Source organism: Lithobates pipiens, unplaced genomic scaffold, assembly GCF_037356315.1.
Source record: "Lithobates pipiens isolate NorthernLeopardFrog02 unplaced genomic scaffold, aLitPip1_a1.2 Scaffold_18, whole genome shotgun sequence".
Taxonomy (NCBI): Eukaryota; Metazoa; Chordata; class Amphibia; order Anura; family Ranidae; genus Lithobates; species Lithobates pipiens.
In genome coordinates, this window is record NW_027507758.1 from 404238652 (window position 1) to 404262657 (window position 24006).

General features: G+C 44.2%; 1 protein-coding gene across 1 annotated transcript in view; it reads left to right on the plus strand.

Annotated features, from left to right (window-relative positions):
- The window catches only part of CCDC39 (coiled-coil domain 39 molecular ruler complex subunit), a 104600-nt gene that overhangs the window by 50911 nt on the left and 29683 nt on the right, over nucleotides 1-24006 (plus strand). Inside the window, exons 15-17 of the mRNA XM_077487910.1 lie at nucleotides 11621-11780; nucleotides 19607-19713; nucleotides 23203-23343. Of these exons, the coding sequence (XP_077344036.1) occupies nucleotides 11621-11780; nucleotides 19607-19713; nucleotides 23203-23343 (408 nt within the window). The remainder of the gene's footprint in view (nucleotides 1-11620; nucleotides 11781-19606; nucleotides 19714-23202; nucleotides 23344-24006) is intronic.

The following is a 24006-nucleotide window of genomic DNA, read 5'->3' on the forward strand; positions in this document are numbered from 1 at the left end:
GGATTTCAGAAAGGTATCAGAATTCCTTATCTCTATAGCTGTTCTAGGACAGTGACTCAGACAACAGTGTTCCTCATGCACACTGCGTATTTAACCCCTGAGCCTTAAATTCTGGCTTTTTTTGTGCAGGTGGAAGGTACACAGGTACACCATCCAGCCCTACTGCCTGGAGCCTGATAAACGTTATAAAAGACTAAAAAATGCGATGGCTGAACAGTACTGAATGGTACTAATGTTTAGGACCATGTGCGCACAGGGAGAAATGCCCCAGAATGCAGACTTCTTTTGTATCTACAAATCTCTATTATATATTGGTAAAGATATCATCAATGGGATGGCACAAAAAACAAGTAGGTAGTGCCCACAGATTTATTTATTTATTTTCATTGCAGCATGGGATTCAGAGCAAGGAGTGGAAGTCCAGTGGGATTTTGGAAAGCAGAGTGCCATGAATTAAATAATGTTTGTTAGTAAGAATAGGAATTTTGACTTGCCTGTAAGATCGTAATCTTGGAGTACAGTAGTACAAAGAACTTTTAATCATATACTATGGGTTATATGCAGGCTATGTTCAGGTGATTGGACACTGGCAACAACTTGTAATTCACAAGTGCCTTGAAAAAGTATTTATACCCTTTGAAATTGTCCACATTTTGTCATGTTACAACCAAAAAATTTAAATATATTTTATTGGGATTTTATGTGATAGACCAACACAAAGTGGCACATAATTGTGAAGTGGAAGGAAAATGATCAATCATTTTCAAAACCTTTTACAAATAAATATGTGAAAAGTGTGGCATGTATTCAACCCTCTTTACTCTGATACCCCTAACTAAAATCTAGTGGAACCAATTGCCTTCATAAGTCACCTAATTTAGTAAATAGAGCCCACCTCTGTGTAATTTAATCTCAGTATAAATATGGCTGTTCAGTGAAGCCCTCAGAGGTTTGTTAGAGAACCTTAATCACTTTCAGACCGGACCATTTTGCTGGTCAATGACCAGAGGTCTTTTTACAATTTGGCACTGCGCTGCTTTAACTGGTAATTGCGCGGTCATGCAATGTTGTACCCAAACAAAATTTGCGTCCTTTTCTTCCCACAAATAGAGCTTTCTTTTGATGGTATTTGATTGCCTCTGCGATTTTTATTTTTTGCGATATAAACGTAAAAAGACCGCAAATTTTGAAAAAAAATGATATTTTCTACTTTTTGTTATTAGAAAAATCCAATAAACTAAATTTTAGTCATACATTTAGGCCAAAATGTATTCAGCCACATGTCTTTGGTAAAAAAAAAGTCAATAACTGTATATTTATTGGTTTGCGCAAAAGTTGTCACATCTACAAACTAAGGTACGTTTTCTGGAATTTACGCAGCTTTTAGTTTACGACTGCCTATCTAATTTCTTGAGGTGCTAAAATGGCAGGGCAGTACAAAACCCCCCCAAATGACCCCATTTTAGAAAGTAGACCCCCTAAGGAAATTGATAAGTGGCATGTTGAGCCCATTGAATATTTTTTTTTTTTTTTTTTTTACACAAAGTTGTCACTAAATGATATATTGCTCACACATGCTATGGGCATATGTGAAATGACACCCCAAAATTAATTCTGCTGCTTCTCCTGAGTACGGGGATACCACATGTGTGGGATTTTTTGGGAGCCTAGCCGCGTACGGGGCCCTGAAAGCCAAGAACCGCCTTCAGGTTTTCTAAGGGCGTAAATATTTGACTTCACTCCTCACTACCTATTACAGTTTTGAAGGCCATAAAATGCCAAGATGGCAAAAAAAACCCACAAATGACCCCATTTTAGAAAGTAGACACCCCAAGCTATTTGCTGAGAGGCATGTTGAGTCCATGGAATATTTTATATTTTGCCACAAGTTGCGGGAAAATTACAAACTTTTTTTTTTATTTTTATTTTTTCACAAAGTTGTCACTAAATGATATATTGCTCACGCATGCCATGGGCATATGTGAAATGACACCCCAAAATAAATTTTGCTGCTTCTCCTGAGTACGGAGATACCACATATGTGGGACTTTTTGGGAGCCTAGCCGCGTACGGGGCCCCGAAAACCAAGCACCGCCTTCAGGCTTTCTAAGGGCGTTACAGTTTTGAAGGCCATAAAATGGCAAGATGGCACAAACCCCCCCCCCAAATGACCCCATTTTGGAAAGTAGACACCCCTAAATTTAGGGGTACACTAGTGAGACTAGGTAATAAATGGCGGGTGCCCTGAAACTATAAAAAAAATAACTAACCAACCAGCGTCACCTGTAACAGTTATATGGTGATCACTGGTGAAAGAGTTAACTAGGGGGCAATCAGGGGGCTTTATGCGGTAGTATATGGGGGTCCCTGGCGCTATAAAAAGCTGCGGCGAACCTAAATACCTACCTGCCTAACTAGCGTCACCTGTGACACTAATACAGCGATCAGAAAAACGATCGCTTATTAGGCTGGGTTCACACTGGAGCGATGCAGGAACGCCACGAATCCGCAGCGGGTTCCCGCATCGCATGCCTCCCGGCGGCAGTTCACACTGCCCTATGCGAACTGCTGGGAGTGTCAGTGAAATGTTAATGACACCCCCAGATCAGTTCGCATATCGCAGTGCGATCTGCAAACTCGGATCGCATGGTGTGAACACCCATGCGATCCGATTCTGCTGCGGACCAAAAAAAGGGTCCCGTGCGAGTTTGCGGCGGGTGCGGCGGGTGCGACACGAATTCAGCCATACTATCTGTATGGCTGAACTCGAATCGCACAGAGATCGGATGTGATTTGCACTGCAGTGCGGTGCGAATCACATCCGTTCTCATAAACCGCTGCAATGTGAACCCAGCCTTAGTGACACTGGCGACGGGGGGTGATCACGGGGGTTAAACCTTTATTGGGGGGGTTAGGGGGGTACCTTAGAACTAAAGGGGGCTAACCCTAACTGCCCTAACAGTTATTACAGTCACAAATGACACCCGCCGGGTGATCAGGGGGTTAAACCTTTATTAGGTAATAAATAGCGGGTGCCCTGAAACTATAAAAAATAACTAACCAACCAGCATCACCTGTAACAGTTATATGGTGATCACTGGTGAAAGGGTTAACTAGGGGGCAATCAGGGGGCTTTATGCGGTAGTATATGGGGGTCCCTGGCGCTATAAAAAGTTGCGGCGAACCTAAATACCTACCTGCCTAACTAGCGTCACCTGTGACACTAATACAGCGATCAGAAAAATGATCGCTTATTAGGCTGGGTTCACACTGGAGCGATGCGGGAACGCCACGAATCCGCGGCGGGTTCCCGCATCGCATGCCTCCCGGCGGCAGTTCACACTACGCTATGCGAACTGCTGGGAGTGTCAGTGAAATGTTAATGACACCCCCAGATCAGTTCGCATATCGCAGTGCGATCTGCAAACTCGGATCGCATGGTGTGAACACCCATGCGATCCGATTCTGCTGCGGACCAAAAAAAGGGTCCCGTGCGAATTTGCGGCGGGTGCGGCGCGAATTCATCTATACTATCTGTATGGCTGAACTCGAACCGCACAGAGATCGGATGTGATTTGCACTGCAGTGCGGTGCGAATCACATTCGTTCTCATAAACCACTGCAATGTGAACCCAGCCTTAGGGACACTAGCGACGGGGGGTGATCACGGGGTTAAACCTTTATTGGGGGGGTTAGGGGGGTACATTAGAACTAAAGGGGGCTAACCCTAACTGCCCTAACAGTTATTACAGTCACAAATGACACCAATGCAAAAAAAAAAAAATGCAATTGGTGTCACTGTGACTGGGGGGGCAGGGGTAATTGGGGGGGTGATCGGGGGGTGAAGGGTGTGAGTGTGCCTGGCATGTTCTACTGTGTAGTGTCGTGTTGGTGCAACTCACCGATCCTCTCTCCTCTCTCCTCGGAACGAAAAATACCGACACGGAGGAGAGATTACATCACTTCCTCTCCTGTGTTTACATTACAGGAGAGGAAGTGATGTCACGGAGCATTTCTATTCGTCGGGAGCGATCGCGAGGGGGTGGCCATGAATGAATGGCCGCCCCCTCATCCCGGATTGCTCCCGAACGAATACCGACTGCCGCAGGCACCGGGGGGGGCCCGATCGGGCCCCCCACCCGCGGGAAGGCAGGGACGTATATATACGCCCATATGCCTGCCCGTGCCATTCTGTCGACGTATATCGTCGTGCGGCGGTCGGCAAGTGGTTAATAAACAAACAGCATCTTGAAGGCCAAAGAACACTCCAGACAGGCCAGGGATAATGTTATGGAGACATTTAAAGCAGGGTTAGGTTATAAAAAAAAAAAATTCCCAAGCTTTGAACATCTCATGGAGCACTGTTCAATCCATCATTCAAAAATAAAAAGAGTATGACACAATTGCAAACCTACCAAGACATGGCCATTCGCCTAAACTAACAGGCTGGGCAAGGAGGGCATTAATCAGAGCAGCAGCTAAGAGGCTCATGGTAACTCTGGGGAGCTGCAGAGAGCCACAGCTCAGGTGAGAGAATCTGTCCACAGGACAACTATTAATTCTGCACTCCACAAATCTGGGCTTTATGGAAGAGTGGCAAGAAGAAAGCCATTGTTGAAAGAAAGCCATAAGAAGTCCGTTTGCAGTTTGCAAGAAGCCATGTGGGAGTTTGAGACCAAAATGTAACTTTTCTGACAGACTCCATGGCAGCATACATCTGGTTAGCCCCGCCTCCATAACTACCCTATAGGACACCTCTCCCACAAATCTTTGCTCTGGATTACCAGCCATGTTCCTTTTTTGTCCTCCTCCGTAGGACCATGTAGTTGGGTTCTCCTACCTGACGACCCCACTACGATCAGGATCGGCTGAGCGGCATAGTGTCACGTCCCTCCAATAAGCCTTGTCTGTTAAGCAGGGTATGGAGTGTATAAGCAGTGTCGTGCTGAAGAAATGGAAGCATGTCCGTCTGTCAGACAAGAGTGTGCTGGCCTGTTTGCCTAGCTTTTGTGAGTGGCCATTATCTGCCCTGTGCATGGCGGCTGATTCGTTTGTGTTCCAGGTGCTGCTCTCTCTCTTCTTGGTGCTGCGGTACCCAGAAACGAAAATGAGGCCTGGTTCGTGCATGTGCGTGAAACTTTTCAGGCCTGGTGCTGCCGTGAAGTCACGCGGCTCCACTTTTAAAAATGGGGGAAACCTGCAGAGCCTCAGGAATGATCGTGGGCTTGTGCGGTGACTTCCCTGGGCATCTGTTACGGCTTCCCTAGGTAGGTACTAGTGTTTAAGGGTTTGGTTATTCCCTTACTGGTGTCTAACCTTTGCTTTCCCACCTGCAGTGTCTGCCTAGTAGCAATGGACACTTCACTGTCTCCTGGTAGCCAGCCCCCTCGCAGCAAGTATGGCTGTGGGACATTTGTTTGTTTCCATTGTTTCTGCCTGCTGGGGGGGAAGAGAGTGGGGAACAGGGCGTCAGCGGTAATATATGCTTTCTCTTTTCTTCTCTTCATAGCCCTTCTAGGTCTGATCCACAGCACAGCTCCCACAGAAGGAGCTGATCTTCTAAATCGCACCACCGGCACTCTTCTTCTGGTTCCAGGCACCATGCATCTTCCTTTAAATCCAGGCACCGTAGTAGAGCTTCCCCCCACCCCCCCTCATCTCATCCCAGTAAGGGAGCAGAGAAGTCATGTTGGGGTTGTGGGGCCCGGGCCCTGCCAGCAAGTCTCTCTGTGACTGCTGTTTCTCTAAAGCAGCTAACGAGAGGGAGAGTGCAGACCAGCACCTTGAATCATTAGTCAAACGGGTCGTGAGAGAATCTCTGCAGGAGAGAGAAGCTAACAAACCTTGTGTACCCCCACTGGAGGCCCTAGGCCAGTGATGGCGAACCTTGGCACCCCAGATGTTTTGGAACTACATTTCCCATGATGCTCAACCACACTGCAGAGTGCATGAGCATCATGGGAAATGTAGTTCCAAAACATCTGGGGTGCCAAGGTTCGCCATCCCTGCCCTAGGCTCTCCATCAGGAGAAGGGCAGGTCCATGATATGTGGGAATCTTCCCAGCTTAGCCATCCGTCAGTTCCTGTCTCTGATAGCGAATCAGAGGCATCAGGGTAAGGGCTTTGAATACGCCCTGGTTCCCTCTTTGGTGAGGGCTGTTAAGAATGCTCTAACCTCCCCTCCTAAGCCGAGGACATTTTTCAAGCAGCTTAATAAGGAGCGTCAATATTTTCCTTTCCTCACAGGAGTGGGTGACATTATCTCTGAATGGGGTAAACAGACAGAAAGAGTTCTATGCAGTCTAAAATGCAAAAATGGTATCCCTTCAAGGAAGTAGAAGTTAAACATCTTGAGTCGGCCCCCTTGGTGGACGCAATACTAATGAGACTTGTTGGGTATGTGACTTTTCCTCTGGAAGATACAGTCTCCTTCAAGGATCCCTTGGAGACACGGATTGATTCCGATCTGAAGCGGATTTATTTAACAGCGGGCATGGCCTGTAAACCAGTTCTGGCCTTAGCTGCAGTCTCAACAGCTTTGGAATCATGGTCAGACAATGTGGACGAGTCCCTCAGAGGCATCTCGAGTGATGTAGCCAAAAACTTGCATATACAAGAAATTAGGATGGCATCCGCCTTTCTGGGGGAGGCTTCTATTGACGTTATCCGTCTGGTGTCTCTGGTTATGTTGGCAACGGTCAAAGCCCGTCGTGTCTTATGGCTCCGTCCCTGGTTGGCGGAGCCGGCTTCTAAGCAAGCTTGGTGCTTGGATACCCTTTGAGGGTACATCTCGGCAACAAGCTTGACAGTGCCATAACCCGGGCCATGGGTGGTAAGTCTGGGTTCCTGCCTCAGGATAGGCACTTGCAGAACCAGAGGCGTTCTTTTGCGAGAACATAGAATACCGATCATGCAAGGGAGGCATGCAGTTACAGGCCTGGCCGGGAGTTTTCAAGGTCTTGGAAGAACAGGCAATCCTCTTTTAAAAAACCCACAAAGGGTGGGTCCTCTGGCAACCGGGACTCTATGAAGTCTTTTTGAGATTGGGCACGCTCCGGGATGTCAGGTGGGGGCATGTATGTTCCGCTTTCGGCTTATCTGGGCGGCCTCAATCCAGGACTTTTGGACCGTCAAAACGGTCTCTGCAGGTCACACCTGGGTCTTCAACAGCACACCATGCTCAGATTTAGGCCTACAACTCTTCCAGGTTCAGAAGAAAAAAAGCAGATCCTATTAGCTTAAGTAAGCTCTTTATTGGAACAAGGTACAGCCATTCCTGTTCCAGAAGGTGAACGAGGCAAGGGCATGTATTCTCCTCTGTTCATGGTACACAAAAAGAACGGCACATGGAGACCAGTCATAGACCTGACACATCTCAACTGCTTCATTCGAAAAGAAAAATTCAAGATGGAGTCCTTTACTAACAATACAACAGTGAGTTCATCCAGGAGACTGGTTGGTGTCAATCGATCTGAAAGATCCCTACTTTCCCGTTCCGGTGGTAGCGGACTTCCAACAGTTTCTTCGCTTTGCAGTAGACAATCAGCACTTACAATTTACCTGCCATCCCTTTGGTCTAACAACATCTCGTGTTTTCTCCAAGGTTCTGTTGGCCATAGTGGCTCTGCTCCGGGTCAAAGGGGCTCATCTTCATCACTATCTAGATGATCTCCTACTACCTCAAGACAAGAGTCAACTTTTAGAGCACAAGAGTCTGGTCATCTACACTCTTCAAGAGTTTGGTTGACTCCTGAATCTGGAGAAAAGTCACCTGGATACCACACAGTCCCTCGTGTTTCTCGGTGCTCTCTTCAACATGGTGTTGGGCACTATCTCTCTGCCCGAGGAGAATATTGTGGTTATCGGAGACAGAATCCTCTTAGCACTTGCTTTGTCTCATCTCTCCGCGCTCTGGTGTCTGAAAGTGATTGGCACCATGGCAGCAACCTTTCCCATGGTGAAGTGGACTCAGTGGCACACAGGGCCCTTACAGAAAGGTTTCCTACATCAATGGAATTCCAACAGCAAGAGTCAGCACATCCACCTTACTCCAGTTATGAAGGGGTCTATCCCTTGGTGGCTCCAGGGGAATAACCTCAGATGCCAGCAACTGGGGCTGGGGTGCTCATTGTCTATCCAAAGTAGCAAAAGGCAGATGGATTCCTCCTTCTCCAGGGATTGTGTCCCTGGAGAACATCCTGGAACTACGGGCTGCCTTTCGGGCACTTTTAGCATTCCATCATCTAATGAAAAACTCTTCAGTGATGCTCAGGTTGGACAATGAAACCGCAGAGGCCTACACAAGGAAACAAGGTGGAACCCGCAGCTGGTCCCTTCTAAGGGAGGTGGAGCCAATCATGAACTGGTCCAACGTCTCGGCTGTCTATATCCCTGGGATCCAGAATGTACAGGCGGACTTCCTCTCTCGTGTTCAAATGCACGAGTGGTCCCTTCACAAAGAGGTGTTTGAGGGGCTTCTGACCCTGGGAGTGTCTCCGGAAGTGGATCTCTTTGCATCCCCATGCAGTTGCAAGTTGACCAAATACTACTCGAGGTTCCGAGATCTTCCGGCATTGGGGATCAATGCTCTCACGGACAAGTGGAGGTTCAGCGTGGCTTATGCCTTTCCTCCAGTACCGATGATACTACAGTTTCTTTGCAGACTCAGAACAGAGAAAGTGAAAGTCATAGCAATGATTCCGTTCTGGCCCAACAGGCCATGGTTTCCTCTTCTATCACTCCTCAGTTATCGAGACTCAGTTCCTCTGCCTCTTAGACCAGATCTACTGTCCCAAGGCACAACTCTGCCCCCCTTCCCTTCTCATTGGCATCTCAGGGTGGGCTTGGTTCTTGAGAGGGAAAGGCTCGAGGCCTTAGGTTGTCCAGAAGAAGCTATTCCGACGCTCCTTAATGCTAGAAGGAAAAGCACCAATAGGGTCTATGAACTCATCTAGACCAGGTTCACAGATCACTTGTCATCTAGGCTTAATCCTTACAGCGCTCTGGCAGTCCAGGATATCCCTAGCTTTCTACAGTCAGGTCTAGACCTGTCCCTAGCAGTAAGCTCACTTTGGGTTCAAGTATCGGCCATCTCGGCATTCACAGGAGTTTTCTTGGGCTAATCATTCTCTTGTTCGCCAGTTCTTCAAGGATGCTATCAAGCTTAGACCTCAAAGGAAGCAAAGGTTTCCCAAGTGGGGTCTTCCTCTTGTCTTGGATTTCCTGTCTTCGCTCGGATTGGATCCTGACAAACCTCTATCAGTAAAGGATCTTATGATCAAAACCGCCTTCCTGGTGGCGGTTACTACAGCTAAAAGAGTATCTGAAATCACAAACCTAGGTTCAAAGGAGCCTTTTCTAACTTTTGTTTCTAAATAGAGCAGTATTAATTCTTATGCTGGGGTCAAACCCTAAAGTAACTTCAGTTTTTCACAAAAATCAAGAAATTGTGCTTTCCACCTTTAGGTCAATAGAAAGACAAGGTGTCCATCCTCTTGATGTGGGGCACACTCTGAGACAATATCTGGATATCACAGCATCCTTTAGACAAACAGATTCTCTTTTCATTGTTCTGCAAGGGAAAAATAAAGGAATGCGGGCTTCGGTTAGATCTATTGCGTCTTGGATTGTTTAGACCAGTCAAAAAGCTTATGTTGCAAAGGCCTTGGCTCCTCCAGAGGCAGTGACTGCACACTCGACTCTGAGTTTCTTGATCTCCTGGGCAGCTTCTCGAAATGTCGCTCCTGAAGTAATCTGTAGAGTGGCTTCCTGGTCATCTATCAACACGTTTGTGTCTCACTACTGTGCTGAACCAACTGCTTTGTCATCCATTAATTTTGGTTTGCAAGTACTGTCGGTTGATGGTATTAAATAAATTAGTATTCTTTTCTCAAGCATTTGCCCACCCGGGTGTGTATGGCGAGTTATTTCCCAGAGGTATGCTGCCATGGAGCAGGAGTCCCTCCCAATGCTTGGAGTAGGCTAGTTATGGAACATGGCTGGTAGTCCAGAGCAAAGATTTATGGAAGAGGTATCCTATAGGGTAGTTATGGAGGCTAACCACACGTATGCTGCCATAGAGCCTATCAGCAAAGGAAACTTACGGTAAGTATTTGATAGGTAATTTTCAATTTTTTGGCTTTAAAGCAAAATGCTACGTGTGGTGGAAAACTAACACTGAAAATAACCCTGACCACACCATACCCACCATGAAACATGGTAGTAGCTGATTCATGTTGTGGGATGCTTTTCATCAGCAGGGACAGGGAAGCTGGTCAGAGTTGACTGGAAGGTGGATGGAGCCAAATACAGGGCAATCTTAGAAGAAAACTTGTTAATCTGCTAAAGACATGAGACTGGGGAGGAGGTTTACCTTCCAGCAGGACAATAACCCTAAACATACAGCCAGAGCTACAATGGAATGGTTTAGATAAGTGGTTCTCAACTCCTGTCCTCAGAACCCACTAACAGGCCAGGCTTGCAAGATAACTGAAATGCATCACAGGTGATATCATGTGCTGCTCAGTGATTGCAGTATTTTAGTCTGCATCTCCCCAAGGTAATACTTAACATATGGCCTGTTAGAGGGTCCTAAGGACAGGAGTTGAGAACCACTGGTTTAGATCAAAGCATATATGTGTATTAGAATGGCCCAGTCAAAGTGCAATTGAGAATCTGTGTCAAGACTTGAAAATTGCTGTTCAGACACTCTCCATCCAATCTGACAGAGCTTGAGCTATTTTGCAAAAAGAATGGGCAAAAATGTCACTGTCTAGATGTGCAAAGCTGGTAGAGACATACCCAAAAAGACTTGCAGCTGTAACTGCAGCGAAAGGTGGCTCTACAAAGGGCTGAATATAAATGCATACCACACTTTTCAGATATTTATTTGTAAAAAAAAGATTGAAAACCATTTATAATTTTCCTTCCACTTCACAATTATGTACCACTTTGTGTTGGTCTATCACATAAAATCCCAATAAAATACATTTATGTTTTTGGTTGTAACATGACAAAATGTGGAAATTACTTTCTCAAGGCACTGAATAACCCCCCACCCTCCACAAAACTACAGTTTTTATGCAAACAACAATAAGTGACTATAGAAGACAGATGGGAGGGGCCTGTGTCCTCTACTGTACTCCAAGATGAGGAATTTACAGGTAAGACAAAATTCCTATTATCCTAATCGTACAGTACAGGACTTGTATTCATATACAATGGGATGTTCCAAAGCAATACCCTAGGGTCCTTTCACACAGGCGTCCTGTTTGTCCGTTTTCATCCGTGCATTGATGGATGAAAAATGGACAGCAATGGGCAAACGGCTGATCATCTATTTATATCTATTTACATCAACATCCATTCAGCAGGCGATCTTTGAGACATGTGGTGTGGTGTAGACTCTTTCTTCCTTTGTTCCTGCTGCTACTGGAAAACTATACTTTTGAAAGCATGCTGATCATTTTACTCCTGCGGGTTTTTACATAAATGTGTATTCATGTTTTATATAGAACTGTCGAATTTATTAAGTACAGCTCAATTACCATACGTTACCATCCTGTAAACAAAATTTGTCATCCAGCATGTTTAAGTAATGTCTCCATAATGGTTCTTTTAGGCTGCACAAGAAAAGGAGGAACTTCAGCGTACCGGTGATGAGCTGGATGCCAAAATCCGCAAGGCTGAAAAGGAAATTCATGCCCTGGAGAACACACTGCAGGTCATTAATGGCTGCAACAGCTCCTTCAGGAAATCATTCAATAAAGTTACTGAATCAAGTAAGTCAGCTTGTAGAGCCACAGACTGTATTTGTCAAATCCAGTTAAACCAACAGCAGGTTAGGGTGACGGTCTACCCATTTGGATATAACTAATGGGTTGTTTAGGCAGCCCCTCACACTTTATAACTGTTGGTAAATTTTGTTGATCCGACGGTTCAACACTGACAATAAGGGCACACACAGATTATGCTTCAATGTACTTCGGCCATTAACAAGAAATTCATTGCTATATGCAAACATAACTTGTAAAAAAAAGAAAAACATGATTCCTTCCCCAGAGTAGTACAATGTTGCTATGGTAACCTTATATTGCGCTGGTCAAAGTGTGCTAAAAAAAAAAACAACAAAAACAAAAAACATTACAATAAAATAAAATTATAATAAAAATGTTTTATTTTTTTCATACTGTCATCAGTCAGTGTCCCTAATCACTGCCACACCCATTATATGATGACTATACCGCACTGGTGACAGTATGGAAAAAAAAAAAATAAGTTTCCTTATTTTCCAAAACTTTATGACAAAAAATTGACAGCTTAAAAAATAAAAAATAAAATTGCAATGTCTCTTACTAAAAACCTTGGACTGTCTACTTACCAAAAAGGGGTAATTTGTGGGTATTTGTACTATCCTGACATTTTTAGGCCTCAAGAAATGAGATGGGCCATCAGTATATCAGGAGTGATCAATTTTCAGATATACACCATAGTTTGTGGACTTCATAACATTTCTAAAAACTAAATAATATACACTAGCTTGGGATATTTTCACCAAAAAAATGTAACAGAATACATTTTGGCTGAAATTCATGAAGAAAAACTTTTTATTGTTTATTTTTTTTCAAAATTTTTGGTCTTTTTTCATTTATTTAGCAAAAACAAAAAAAACCCAGTGGTGATTAAATACCACCAAAAGAAAGCTCTATGTGTGTGAACAAAGTTATAAAAAAAAGTACCAGTTACTTACCGGTAACTGTCTTTCTGGGAAATCTTCCAGGACGGCACACCTGAGATGAGAGGCTCCTCCCTACAGGAAACACAATCAATCGACAGCTGTTTTAAGTCCCCACCCTTCCCCTTGATCCTCAGTTTGTAGAGAAGTAACTCCTGAACCAGGTTCACAAGGGAAATCATTCCTCATAGGTACTCACCTTCTAGTGTTCTAGAATTTTCCCTCCTCCAACGGGCGGGAAGTAGGCCTGCCGTCCTGGAAGATTTCCCAGAAAGACAGTTACCGGTAAGTAACTGGTACTTTTCTCAAGTCATCTTCCAGGACGGCACACCTGAGAGGATAAACAAGTACCTCAGGCCTACCTTAGGGTGGGGCCACTGCAAAACCCTCTTGGCGAACCTTGGCTCTGCAGTGAGCTCTACCTCCACTCCATACGCTCATATGCTTGATGAAGGCATGTTAGCTGGATCATGCGGCTGATCTGCAGGTCTTCTCCACAGATGTTCCTGCCTTTTCCGCTTCAGATGCAGTATCTAGGTGAAATGGGCTCTTAAAAATGGAATCAGAAAACATGTTAAACTTGTAGGTTAGCAATGTTGCCTATCTAACAACCATGGCCTATTATGCCTGTAGGTGCTACTTAGAACCACTAAAAAGATAAATAAGAGACCTGTGTAAGACAAGGACACTACATTAATCAATAAGAGGGCCTGTCTTAACACTATCCTGTTGAGGGAAATAAAACTGCTTCCCTTTTATCTTTATGTCAGCAAAAGACTAAAGGGAAGCCTACTTAAGGGAAATAGATTAACAGAAGCTTGAACCCTGGGTTTAAGGCACGCCCAATCTATGTCCTTACTTACGCCTGAAAGCCTTCTTCAGGAGATTAAAGTCCCTAGCAGGAGTAGACTACCCATATTGCTATGTCTAGTTTTGCTAAAAGGGCAAAATGAAGGCCATGCACCGAGCCGAAACCTATTCGATCGGGTATACATCTTTATACTTCATCCTCAGGCCCTAATACTCCTCTGAACAGAACTCTCCAAGTTCTTACTAAACAGGGCGATTCATTATCCCCTTCCTCCAGTGTCCCATAACCCTACAGGGCTTCAACCCTAGGAAATGGTTCTGGCATCCCTGAATGCAAGTGGTCAAGGTTTTCTGACATGTGGCAGCTGCAGCCCGAACTCCTGGCCCCTCCATGGAAAAGAAGGCTGAAATACAAAAAGGTGATACATGCATTATTAATATCACAAATAAAATGATCATAGATTGTGGGCACGGCACAATAGATTTAGACAGAAAGGACACAAGCATAGACAACAATGTTGTGTGCCTGAGTGTGACTAGCTAAACCAATATATCAAATATGGGAAGAGACCCAAATCTGAACCTCAATGTAGACAAACAGTCCTCATAGTCTGGTTTTCTGATGTGCTGCCAAGACGTAAAAACATTAAGACTCAAGCAAACCCTAAATGCTGCGTATTTCTTTAGTGCAGCTAGCTAGGTCATAACTGATATATAAATACGGAAAGGACAGGAACCCCCTTTACTGTTGTGCCTTACCTATGTACAGCAAAACAAGGCTATAAAGACAGAAAGACCCAAACTTCTATGTTGTGTATTTCTGACAAACCACCAAATACAGTTATAAGATTAATATGAACACCAACTCCCGTGTTGTGCATTTCTGCTATGCCACAGGGTAAAATATGGAACACAAGACAATCCTTTCTGTCATGCACTTCTGTAGTGTAGTTCAGATAGAACCAACACTGAGAAAGGACACGAGCAACCTGCAGCATTGTGTTTTTCTGAAACAGAAAGCACCAACAAGCTTCAATCTTGAGTATTTCTGCTGTGCAACAACATAAAAGCAGACACTGAGGAAAAAGACAGACAGCCTTTACAGCTGCAATCTTTCTGGTCCGCTGCAAAATAAAACAATAACGCCATGATGAGTATTCCTGCTGTGTAGCAAAACCTCAATCAGAAGGGACAGATAAGTTTAGGGTTCCCACACCCGTGCGACCCAACCTGCGACTTGGGACTGCAAGACGCATGAGAAGTCATATACTATGGCTTCCAATGGGTACCATTTGTGTCTGTGCGACACCAGCAGTCCCTGATTCCTGGATCCACAGACCTCAAGATTACACAGGTCGCAGGGAAAAAAAAAACAAATAGCAATTTTCAGGTCGAACAAGTAAGGGGTCCCCAATGCTGTGACTCCCTGGAGGATTGCAGCCAACAAACCCCTGCTGTGTATCCCTAAGATGCAGAAAGGTAGATCCATGAGAAACACTGCTTAGCCTGATATACAAACGATAAGGCAGTAAATATAGGACATACAGGACACAAACATTCAATCTTTGTGTATGTCTGATGTGTAGTAATATACCAATACTGAGCAGAGAGGCCACCATCCTCAATGTGTCTCTCAGCTGAGCAGCAAAAACAAAATCAGAAAAAGACAAGCAACCTTCACTGCTGTGTCCTTTCTGATGTGCAGCCAATAAGGCAGTATATGCAAGACATAAAAGGACAGACAACCTTCAATCTTGTATATGTCTGATGTGCAGCAATATAACAATTCTGAATAGAGATAGCACATCCATATTGAAGCGATTTGGCCTTGCGACTCAACATGTCAAATCGCATGGCTAAAATCAGCACAACACCACTTTGTGGTGCTACATGGATTACCAAAGGCAGTATATGTACTACACCTGGCAGGGGTTCAATTTGTATTTCTACTATGTAGCCCAACAAATTCAAACCATCAATTTTCACTGCTGCCTTTCTGATAAGGCAGTAATACAGGACACAAAACCTCACAGACCTTAATGCTGTATAAATCTGATGTGCAACAATAAAACACTATGAATAGAGATAGCACATCCATATTGAAATGATTTGTCATGCGACTCAACATGTCAAATCGCATGTTTAAACTCGGCAGCCATTGCTGTTAATAGCACTGTCTGAATCAGCACAACGCCACGCAAATCGGGACCATCAGACTTCACTGCTGCCTTTCTGATAAGTAACCAACAAGGCAGTAAAACAGGACACAAAGCCCCACAGACAGACCTCAATCTTGTGTATGTCTGATGTGCAGCAATATAACCATTATGAGCAGAGATGTCACCAGACTCAATGATGTGCATTTCTGCTGTGCAACACAAAACCAGAAAGTACAGACCACCTTCACTGTTGTATTTTTCTGATCTGTAGCCAAACAAAGCAGTACCTTTAGTATATAAAGGACAGCAAACAAGCTTCAGTGCAGTGCATTTCTGATGTACAGCAATATAGTCCTTATTAAGCAGAGATGTCACAAATCTCAATGTGTATTTCTGCTGTGCCACAAAAACATCCCAGCAAGCACAAACCTTTACTACTGAGGTCTACTGGTGTGCAGCCAATGAGGAGTCATGGTCTATCCCTTTATGAAATAACCAACAGGCAATTTCATAGGCATAGCCTGCGCTGTAGATACTAAACCTTCACCACCAGAGAAGGAACAGATCCTAAAATGGTTGGACACCCTACTATTAGTAGTAGTTGTTGTTGTCCTACCTTACCTCCATAGACTGAGCAAATGCTAGCCAGCACATATCCAGGTGGTGCTGATTAGCAACTAAAGTCTCAATGAGCCCAGCCCTAGAGACCAATTTAAGACCTCTCTAGAAGAGGTGGTTACCAGTTTAGCCTGGGAGGTAAATAGCTATTTGCAGGCTTCAAACAATCAATTATGTAGCTCTTGCATAGGTTTGCACAGAAAATCCTCAATTAAAAGGATGTAGGGAGCGATCTATGGTGAATCGCCTTTAGATCTGCCACTGAGTGGATTGTAGCCCAAACCAATAAAAAAAAAGTTTCTTCTTACCTCCTACACTATAATATAAACACAGTGTAAAGGTGGAGTGGGAGGTTGGAGCTTATGAAAGTTAACTATAGCAGGCAACCCCCAAAAGGAGGATCTGTGACAAGGGAACCCCTACTGTGCCACACAGTAGCTTGGTCTCTGCCCATCCTTGAATGTTAGGTCAGCTTTTAAACATTGTGAAGCAACTTCAGATTCCTAGCAGCTGGGCTAATAGGGCCGGTAACCTAGTGCACCTGCTGACCAGGGGAGCTTCTGAATCCACCAACCACTGCCCAATTAATAACCTGTTCAGTGGTATACCTGGCCTGTAAGTAACTTTGTATCTACCAGGTCCCCTCTGTACGCTATATTCATCCCTACTAAATGTACCACAACTGGGCATGTAGGGAGAGGCTGGCAACCTACTGCTGCGATAACCACAGTGTCTCTGCTGTAAGGGGGAGCTGTGGCTGGTGGTTTTAGCAGTGGCGTCTGCGCTATTTGTATCAAGACCCCAAGTTCTGCACTGCACCAGTCAGTATATACACAGGGAAGGGGGAGCAATGGCCTACCTACCTCTTTCTCATCTGAAGTGGTTTAGGCACACTCGTTCCTCTGCACCACCTGTCCACCATACAGCTTCTCTGATGTAAGAGGGGCTGCAGCTGGTGTTTTTAGCAGAAGCTTAAGGGCTATTTGAATCCAGACCACAGGTGAGATGTCAAATGCCCAGGAACCCTCTGGCTGGAATTGGGGATTTTGCAGCTAAATTCCCACGGCAAAAGGAAAGTAAAGTACTCACCGTTGTCGTCTTCCTCTTTTTGCCACAGCCAGCGGGCTTGCTTTTCCATCCTTATGGTCCACACGCAAGGAGGATAGCCGCCAAAGTGCTCCCCCCCCCAACTGCTGTCCCCATAGGGAGGTGCCAGGTTAGGCTGTGTCCTGCACTGTACCAGTCTGTCTATATACATGGGGGGGGGGGGGCAATGCCTTCCATTCCTCATTCCCATCTTCATATCTGAGGTGGTTAAGGCAGACATCCACCGTAGTAAACTGGTGCCTCCTCGCTCTAGAGAAAGGAGGATGTGGGCGCCTGCTCCTACTGACTCTCAGCCTTCCCTCCTGGGTAAGAACGCCGCTGCCATTTTCCCGAAGTTTGAAAATGACGCGGGTGCTTGTTGCCACGCCCTCTCCGGCAGCCCACGCGAGCTACCGGGGACCCAGGAGTCGGGGACAAGATCCCCCAAACCGATGGCCAGCACCCCTGTCTGAACAGCCACCTGTACAGGTAAGGAGGGGGAGACAGGATAATGGCCCCTGAAGTTCTGGGTACACCACTGTACCCAGGGTCCTTCAGCTCTCAGGGGGGCTCTTCCAATTTCTGCTGCCCGCCCTGAGGAAAAGATAGGGGAACCCCCCAGGAAGGACAAGAATATCCTACCAGACCCAGAGGCTTCCCAGGCTTGTGGTCCGGCTCCCAGGGGGAGACCACCAGCCCCAGGCTTCGGGTCATTTGGAAAAAAACAAACAGTTTCGCTGTGTAGGGAGAAACACAATCAAAAACTGAGGATCAAGGGGAAGGGTGGGGACTTAAAACAGCTGTCGATTGATTGTGTTTCCTGTAGGGAGGAGCCTCTCATCTCAGGTGTGCCGTCCTGGAAGATGACTTGAGAAAAATGTAGTTTGGGTTTGTTGACCGTGAAATTGTCAAAGTGTGACAGCACTGAAAGCTGAAAATTTTGTCTGGGCAGAAAGAGGTTAAAAGTGATTGGTATTGAAGTGGTTAAAACCTGTATGCTTCTGTAGTAAACTAAGTAGATAGCACAATTGGTTAAAGCTGTGCACCTGCCTGGTACTGCACAAGGGAGAATACACTTGTAGATAGCTGGTATCTAATAGGACAGGCCATGCAAATGGGATGGCTTCTCTGTGTCTATTGCAATCCTTATAGTAGGGTGGAGGGGGCCAAAGCTGCTATTTTACGACTACTGCTACTTTACTTAGGCTCCATTCTTTTTTAATCCCTCTCTGTGTGGGTATGCAGCAACTTGGTGCTATTTGCTGGATACCATGACCAAAATGGACCTGGCTGTGCCATAGTTCCACAATACCTATGGGGACCCTTAGGGCCCTTTCACACAGATGTTGTCTGCTTAGGTTCACCTGTCCAGTTTTTCAGGCGGACCTGATCGGACCCTCCAGTCTCCCCTATGGAGCTGCAGATGTCCGCTGACACCCTCCTCGATCCGATCCTGCCTGCAAAAAACAGATGGATGGTGGTCATATTTTCTATCTGTCCGGCAGATTGGATGGCTTTGGATGGAAACAGGCAGTCTGTTTCCATCCAATCTCCCCATATCGGAGAGTGGGACTGTGTCTGTGTCCGCTCTGCACAACGGAGCAGACACGGACCTGTAATCTGCTTGCTCAGCCACGATCCCCCGCTCTGCAAGCGGAATCTGCTACTTGGAGACACCTGTGGGAAAGGGGCCTTACTTAATTATAGAGGGGAGAAGTACCAGTGTTGAACACTTACTATTGTTATCTTGGATGCTGCCTTTCATTTTACAGAATATGGGAATGACAACACCACTACCTAATGGCTTAATTTGTTCATTAGGGATATCAGAAAGATGCTTTATGTTCTCTGGCTTACTATTTAAAGCTGGAGTGAACCCAGTTTCAAAAAAAAACATTGGTTTTGCTCTCAACCAAACTTTCAAACCATCCAATGGCTGGTGTCATAACTGATCACATGTGCAGCATTATGGCAGTTGAAGAATTATTAGAGGCCAAGATGACAGATTCCTTGAATGAAAACAATAGGAGGGTTTATTTCCACTTTAAGTCAGGCCATGGTCTGAGGATGGCATTGGATTGTGACTATAAGTGGATCTCTTTTGCAGACACCAACATATGTGACATCACATTGTATGCTTTGATATACCAAAATGTCTGCTGTGGAATCATAACTCTCCAGTGCATTTCCTTACTCTAAGGTGAGGAGTATGAAGAAAAAATTCAGCTAGAAGAACAGAAGAAAGCAGCCGAGGAAAAATATAGGTACAAGCGGAGGCAAATCAAGGAGCTGCAGGAAGATATGCAAGTAAGGAATTATAAGAGCACAATAGGGGTGGTAGAAAAATAGAATGAAGTAATAGAAACCAATGTAGAAATGTACACCAGCATACAGAATGTTAAAGTAAATTGTATGAAATATAACTAAGTAGGAAAATACAAAACATAAATTTCCTATATTTCTACACATTATGGGTTTCATTTTGAAATGCTATGTCTCTGTTGCTCCTTCATCCAGAGTGGAAGCTCCCTAATACAGGTAGTGTTTTACTGACCATATTACCAGGTGAAAAGAGTTAAAAAAAAAAAAACTCAATGCAGCCACCACATCTAATGACTGGTATGCTGCAACATATTACATTTTTGGTTTTGGGGTTTAAAGTGCTCCTAATAGCTGAAGGTTTTTTACCTAATGCATTCTTTGTATTAAGGTAAAAAAAAAACACTTCTGAGTGTAGCTCCCCCAAGTCCCCACTTATAACCTGAGCCCAATCTCGATCCAGAGCTGTGCACAAGAGCAGCGGCTCTACCCACTTTCTCCCTCCAATGGCTCCTGCTGCTGTTAATTACAGACAGTGAGGAGGGGGCGGAGGGAAGGGCTAAGCCACGCTCTGTCTGCCAGGAGCAACAGCGGGGGATCCGAGAAGAGGAGTATGGGGGCTTGCTCTGTGCAAAACCATTGCACAGAGCAGGTAAGTATGACTTATTTGTAAACCCATTTTTCATGAAATCTGAGCACATAAATCTGTAGTGTTTAATTATCTCTACCCAAAGCTCTAAGCACACGGTCGGACATTCCGACGGAAAATGTCTGATCGGACCGTGTTGTCGGATAATCTGACCGTGTGTGGGTTTCATCGGACTGTTTCCGTCAGAATATCGGACCAACAAAGTTTTAAAGCTGGGCTATAAAATTTTCCGACAACATGGTCCGATGGGACTTTGTCCTATCGTTTGTAGAACGAATTCCGATTGGACAAAGCGCCACGCATGCTCAGATCAAATTCCTAGACCAAATCTATTGGCTACTAGCCTGAACGTAGTCCCGTCGTAACGAAATAACGTCACCACATTCTGAACGATCGGATTTTCCGACAACTTTGTCCGACCGTGTGTATGCAACACAAGTTTCAGACAAAATCCGACGGATTTTGTTGTCGGAATGTCCGACTGTGTGTACAAGGGCTAAGCGTTTCTCTCTGGTGCTTCATTTCTCTTTTATTGGCACTGCTGAGAAGTTTTCTGACATGAGATAAAATTTAGAGGTAAGTATTGATGGATTGCCAATCACTTCATGCATCACATTCCATATGTTGTAACAAAAAAACAGGAAAATATTTGAGACTTTTAAGGTGCTATTACAACACAAGGACACTGGATACAGTAAAATTCTACCATTTATTTTAAACATCATTAAAAATGTTACTATAGTATATATCAACAATCAGACAAAAAATATATACATTAAAAAGTAATCTCATAGAATTCCTGTTTGGCATGACTGGCAGAATCCCAACATGTTTTGCTCAGTTGGGCTTCCTCAGGGGATGTGTCTATCTTCTGTTTGTCATGCCATTCCCCTGGTGCTCAATACACTACTTCAGGAAAATTGCTTGAAATAAAGTTTACTATCGTCCAGCCTAATATTGGAGTTCAGTGGGATTACAGAACACATTCAAGGACCAGGTCAACCTGCATAGAGAACAAATACACGTGGGTGGCAGATCACTGAAGCAAGGAGATGCTGTCACCAATTTTTGCTTTGACAGCAAGATTTCAGCTTGTTCTGGAAGGTAATATGTCATATGTGAGAGATCAACCACACTTGGATTGATCCAGGTTCAACTGCAGTCCTACATGGTGCATATACACTCACCAGCCACTTTATTAGGTACACCTAGCTAGTACCGGATTGGACTCCCTTTTTCCTTCAGAACTGCCTTTAATTTTTTGTGGCATTGAATCTACAAGGTGTTGGAAACATTCCTTAGAGATTTTGTTCCATATTGTCATGATAGCATCACGCAGTTGCTGCACTTCCACGATGCAAATCTCCCATTCCACCATATCCCAAAGGTGCTCTATTGGATTGAGATCTGGTGACTGTGGAGACCATTGGAGTGCAGTGACCTCATTGTCATGTTCAAAAAAACAGTGGTGAGATGATTTGAGCTTTGTGCATTATCCTGCTGGAAGTACCCATCAGAATATGAGTACACTGTAGTCATAAAGGGATGTATATGGTCAGCAACAATACTCAGGTAGGCGTGGCGTATAAACTATGCTCAATTGGTACTAAGGGGCCCGAAGTGTGCCAAGAAATTTTCCCCCATACCATTACACCACCACCACCAGCCTGAACCGTTGATACAAGGCAGGATGAAGCCATGCTTTCATGTTGTTTACAGCAAATTCTGACCCTACTACCTGAATTTCGCAGCTGAACTCGAGAATCATCAGACCAGGCAATGTTTTTCCAATCCTCTGTTGTCCAGTTTTGGTGAGTGGCACCCGGCATGGTCTTCTGCTGCCGTAGTCTTCTGCTGCCGTAGCCCATATGCTTTAAGGTTCGATGTGGTATGCTCAGAGATGGTATTCTGCATACCTTGTTTGTAACAAGTGGTTTGAGGTCAGACTTTTTTTGTCTGCTGTGCTCGTTGTGTTTTTTTTATGTCATTTTTTAAATAAAGAAAGGCGTTTTTTCTCAAGAGTGCGGCAGTCCAGAGCCTACTTTCGTTTGTTGGTTTGAGTTACTGTTGCCTTTCTATCATCCCAAACCAGTCTGCCCATTCTTCTCCAACAAGAAGGCATTTTTGTCCACACAACTGCCACTCAGTGTATATTCTTTCTATTTTGGACCATTCTCTGTAAACCCTAGAGATGTTTGTGCATGAAAATCCAAGTAGATCAGCAGTTTTTGAAATACTCAGACCAGACTATATGGCACCAACAACCATGCTACGTTCAAAGTCACTTAACTCCCCTTTTCTTCCCCATTCTGATGCTCAGTTTTAACTTCAGCAAGTCTTCTTCACCACGTTTAGATGCCTAAATACATTGAGTTGCTGCCATGTGATTGGCTGATGTGTTACTAATCAATTGAACGTGTGTACCTAATAAAATGGCAGGTAAGTGTATGGTCTAGAATGTAATCATTTTTTATTTTATTTATGTTAATTTGATGTGCAAATTAGATGGGGCTGTCACCCTGGCTACGAGACAGTTAAACATTTATCATGCACTTTATGCTTTTATTTTTTTGAGAAGTTTAAACTTCCTAGATAATGTAGGGCAGTCATGTTTTTCAGGTAGTTATCGGCCTATACAGCCAGCGAAAAACGGAATTTATTCAACTTCAAAATTATGATGTTCGAGCATTTTTCATTAGAGGATTATATCCAACTGTACAGATGTCACTGATGAAATGTCTTCTCCATGCTGAAAGACAAACCATGCTTTTGAAAACTATGAAAACACGGTCTATATGATCTCTAAAGGCAGCGTTACTTTATTCCAGATTATGAAAAACACTTTTGATAGCATGATGAAAGAGGAATCATCGTACCAGGAGAAGGTGAATGAAATGCTTCCCAGCATCACACAGCTTAACAAAGAGACTGACGATCAAAAGATCAAGTTGGAGAGAGTCATGAAACAGGTTAATGTCTGCAGTTGTGCACTGGAAACATGTTTTATGCTCTGTACAAAGTATAGCTGTTATGTCTTATAAGGAGCTTTTATTGTTTTATGTGATTTTCTGTTCACAAAAGCACAAAGCTGTGTTTCTTCACCTTCCATGTTCACAGCAGTGAGGCTGTATGGGTTTCATACCTTTATCTTTCCAAGAAAAATGTACAAAATCACTGAGCAGCGGGATCACTCTGTGAAGTCATCAGTGGCTGTTATTGAAACATCTGATACCATTTCTATTTCTTAACAAAGTAGATGATTCGCTTTTTTATTTTATTTTATTTTATTTTATTTTATTTTTTTCAAGACGAAGAACCAACTAGTGTTAAGTTGGCCACACAGGGTACAATCTGATTGTACAATATCTTTTCCATTTACCAACAATGATGAAATTTTATTTATTTAGGTAGGCTTTCCTGTTAGCTGAGATTTCTCAATCCGATTGCAGTAGGTGTGGCCATTTTAAACCATGTTGCTGCATGCACACTAACATTTTTCATAAGCTCAAAAAAAAAAAAAAAAAGCTAAAAAAAATGCTGAAAATAGCATTTTTTTTTTATCCCAGCTTCTAGTAGCATTAACATTTTATTAGCGTTTTTGTAGTGCATGCACAAACGTGTTTTTTTAAGCT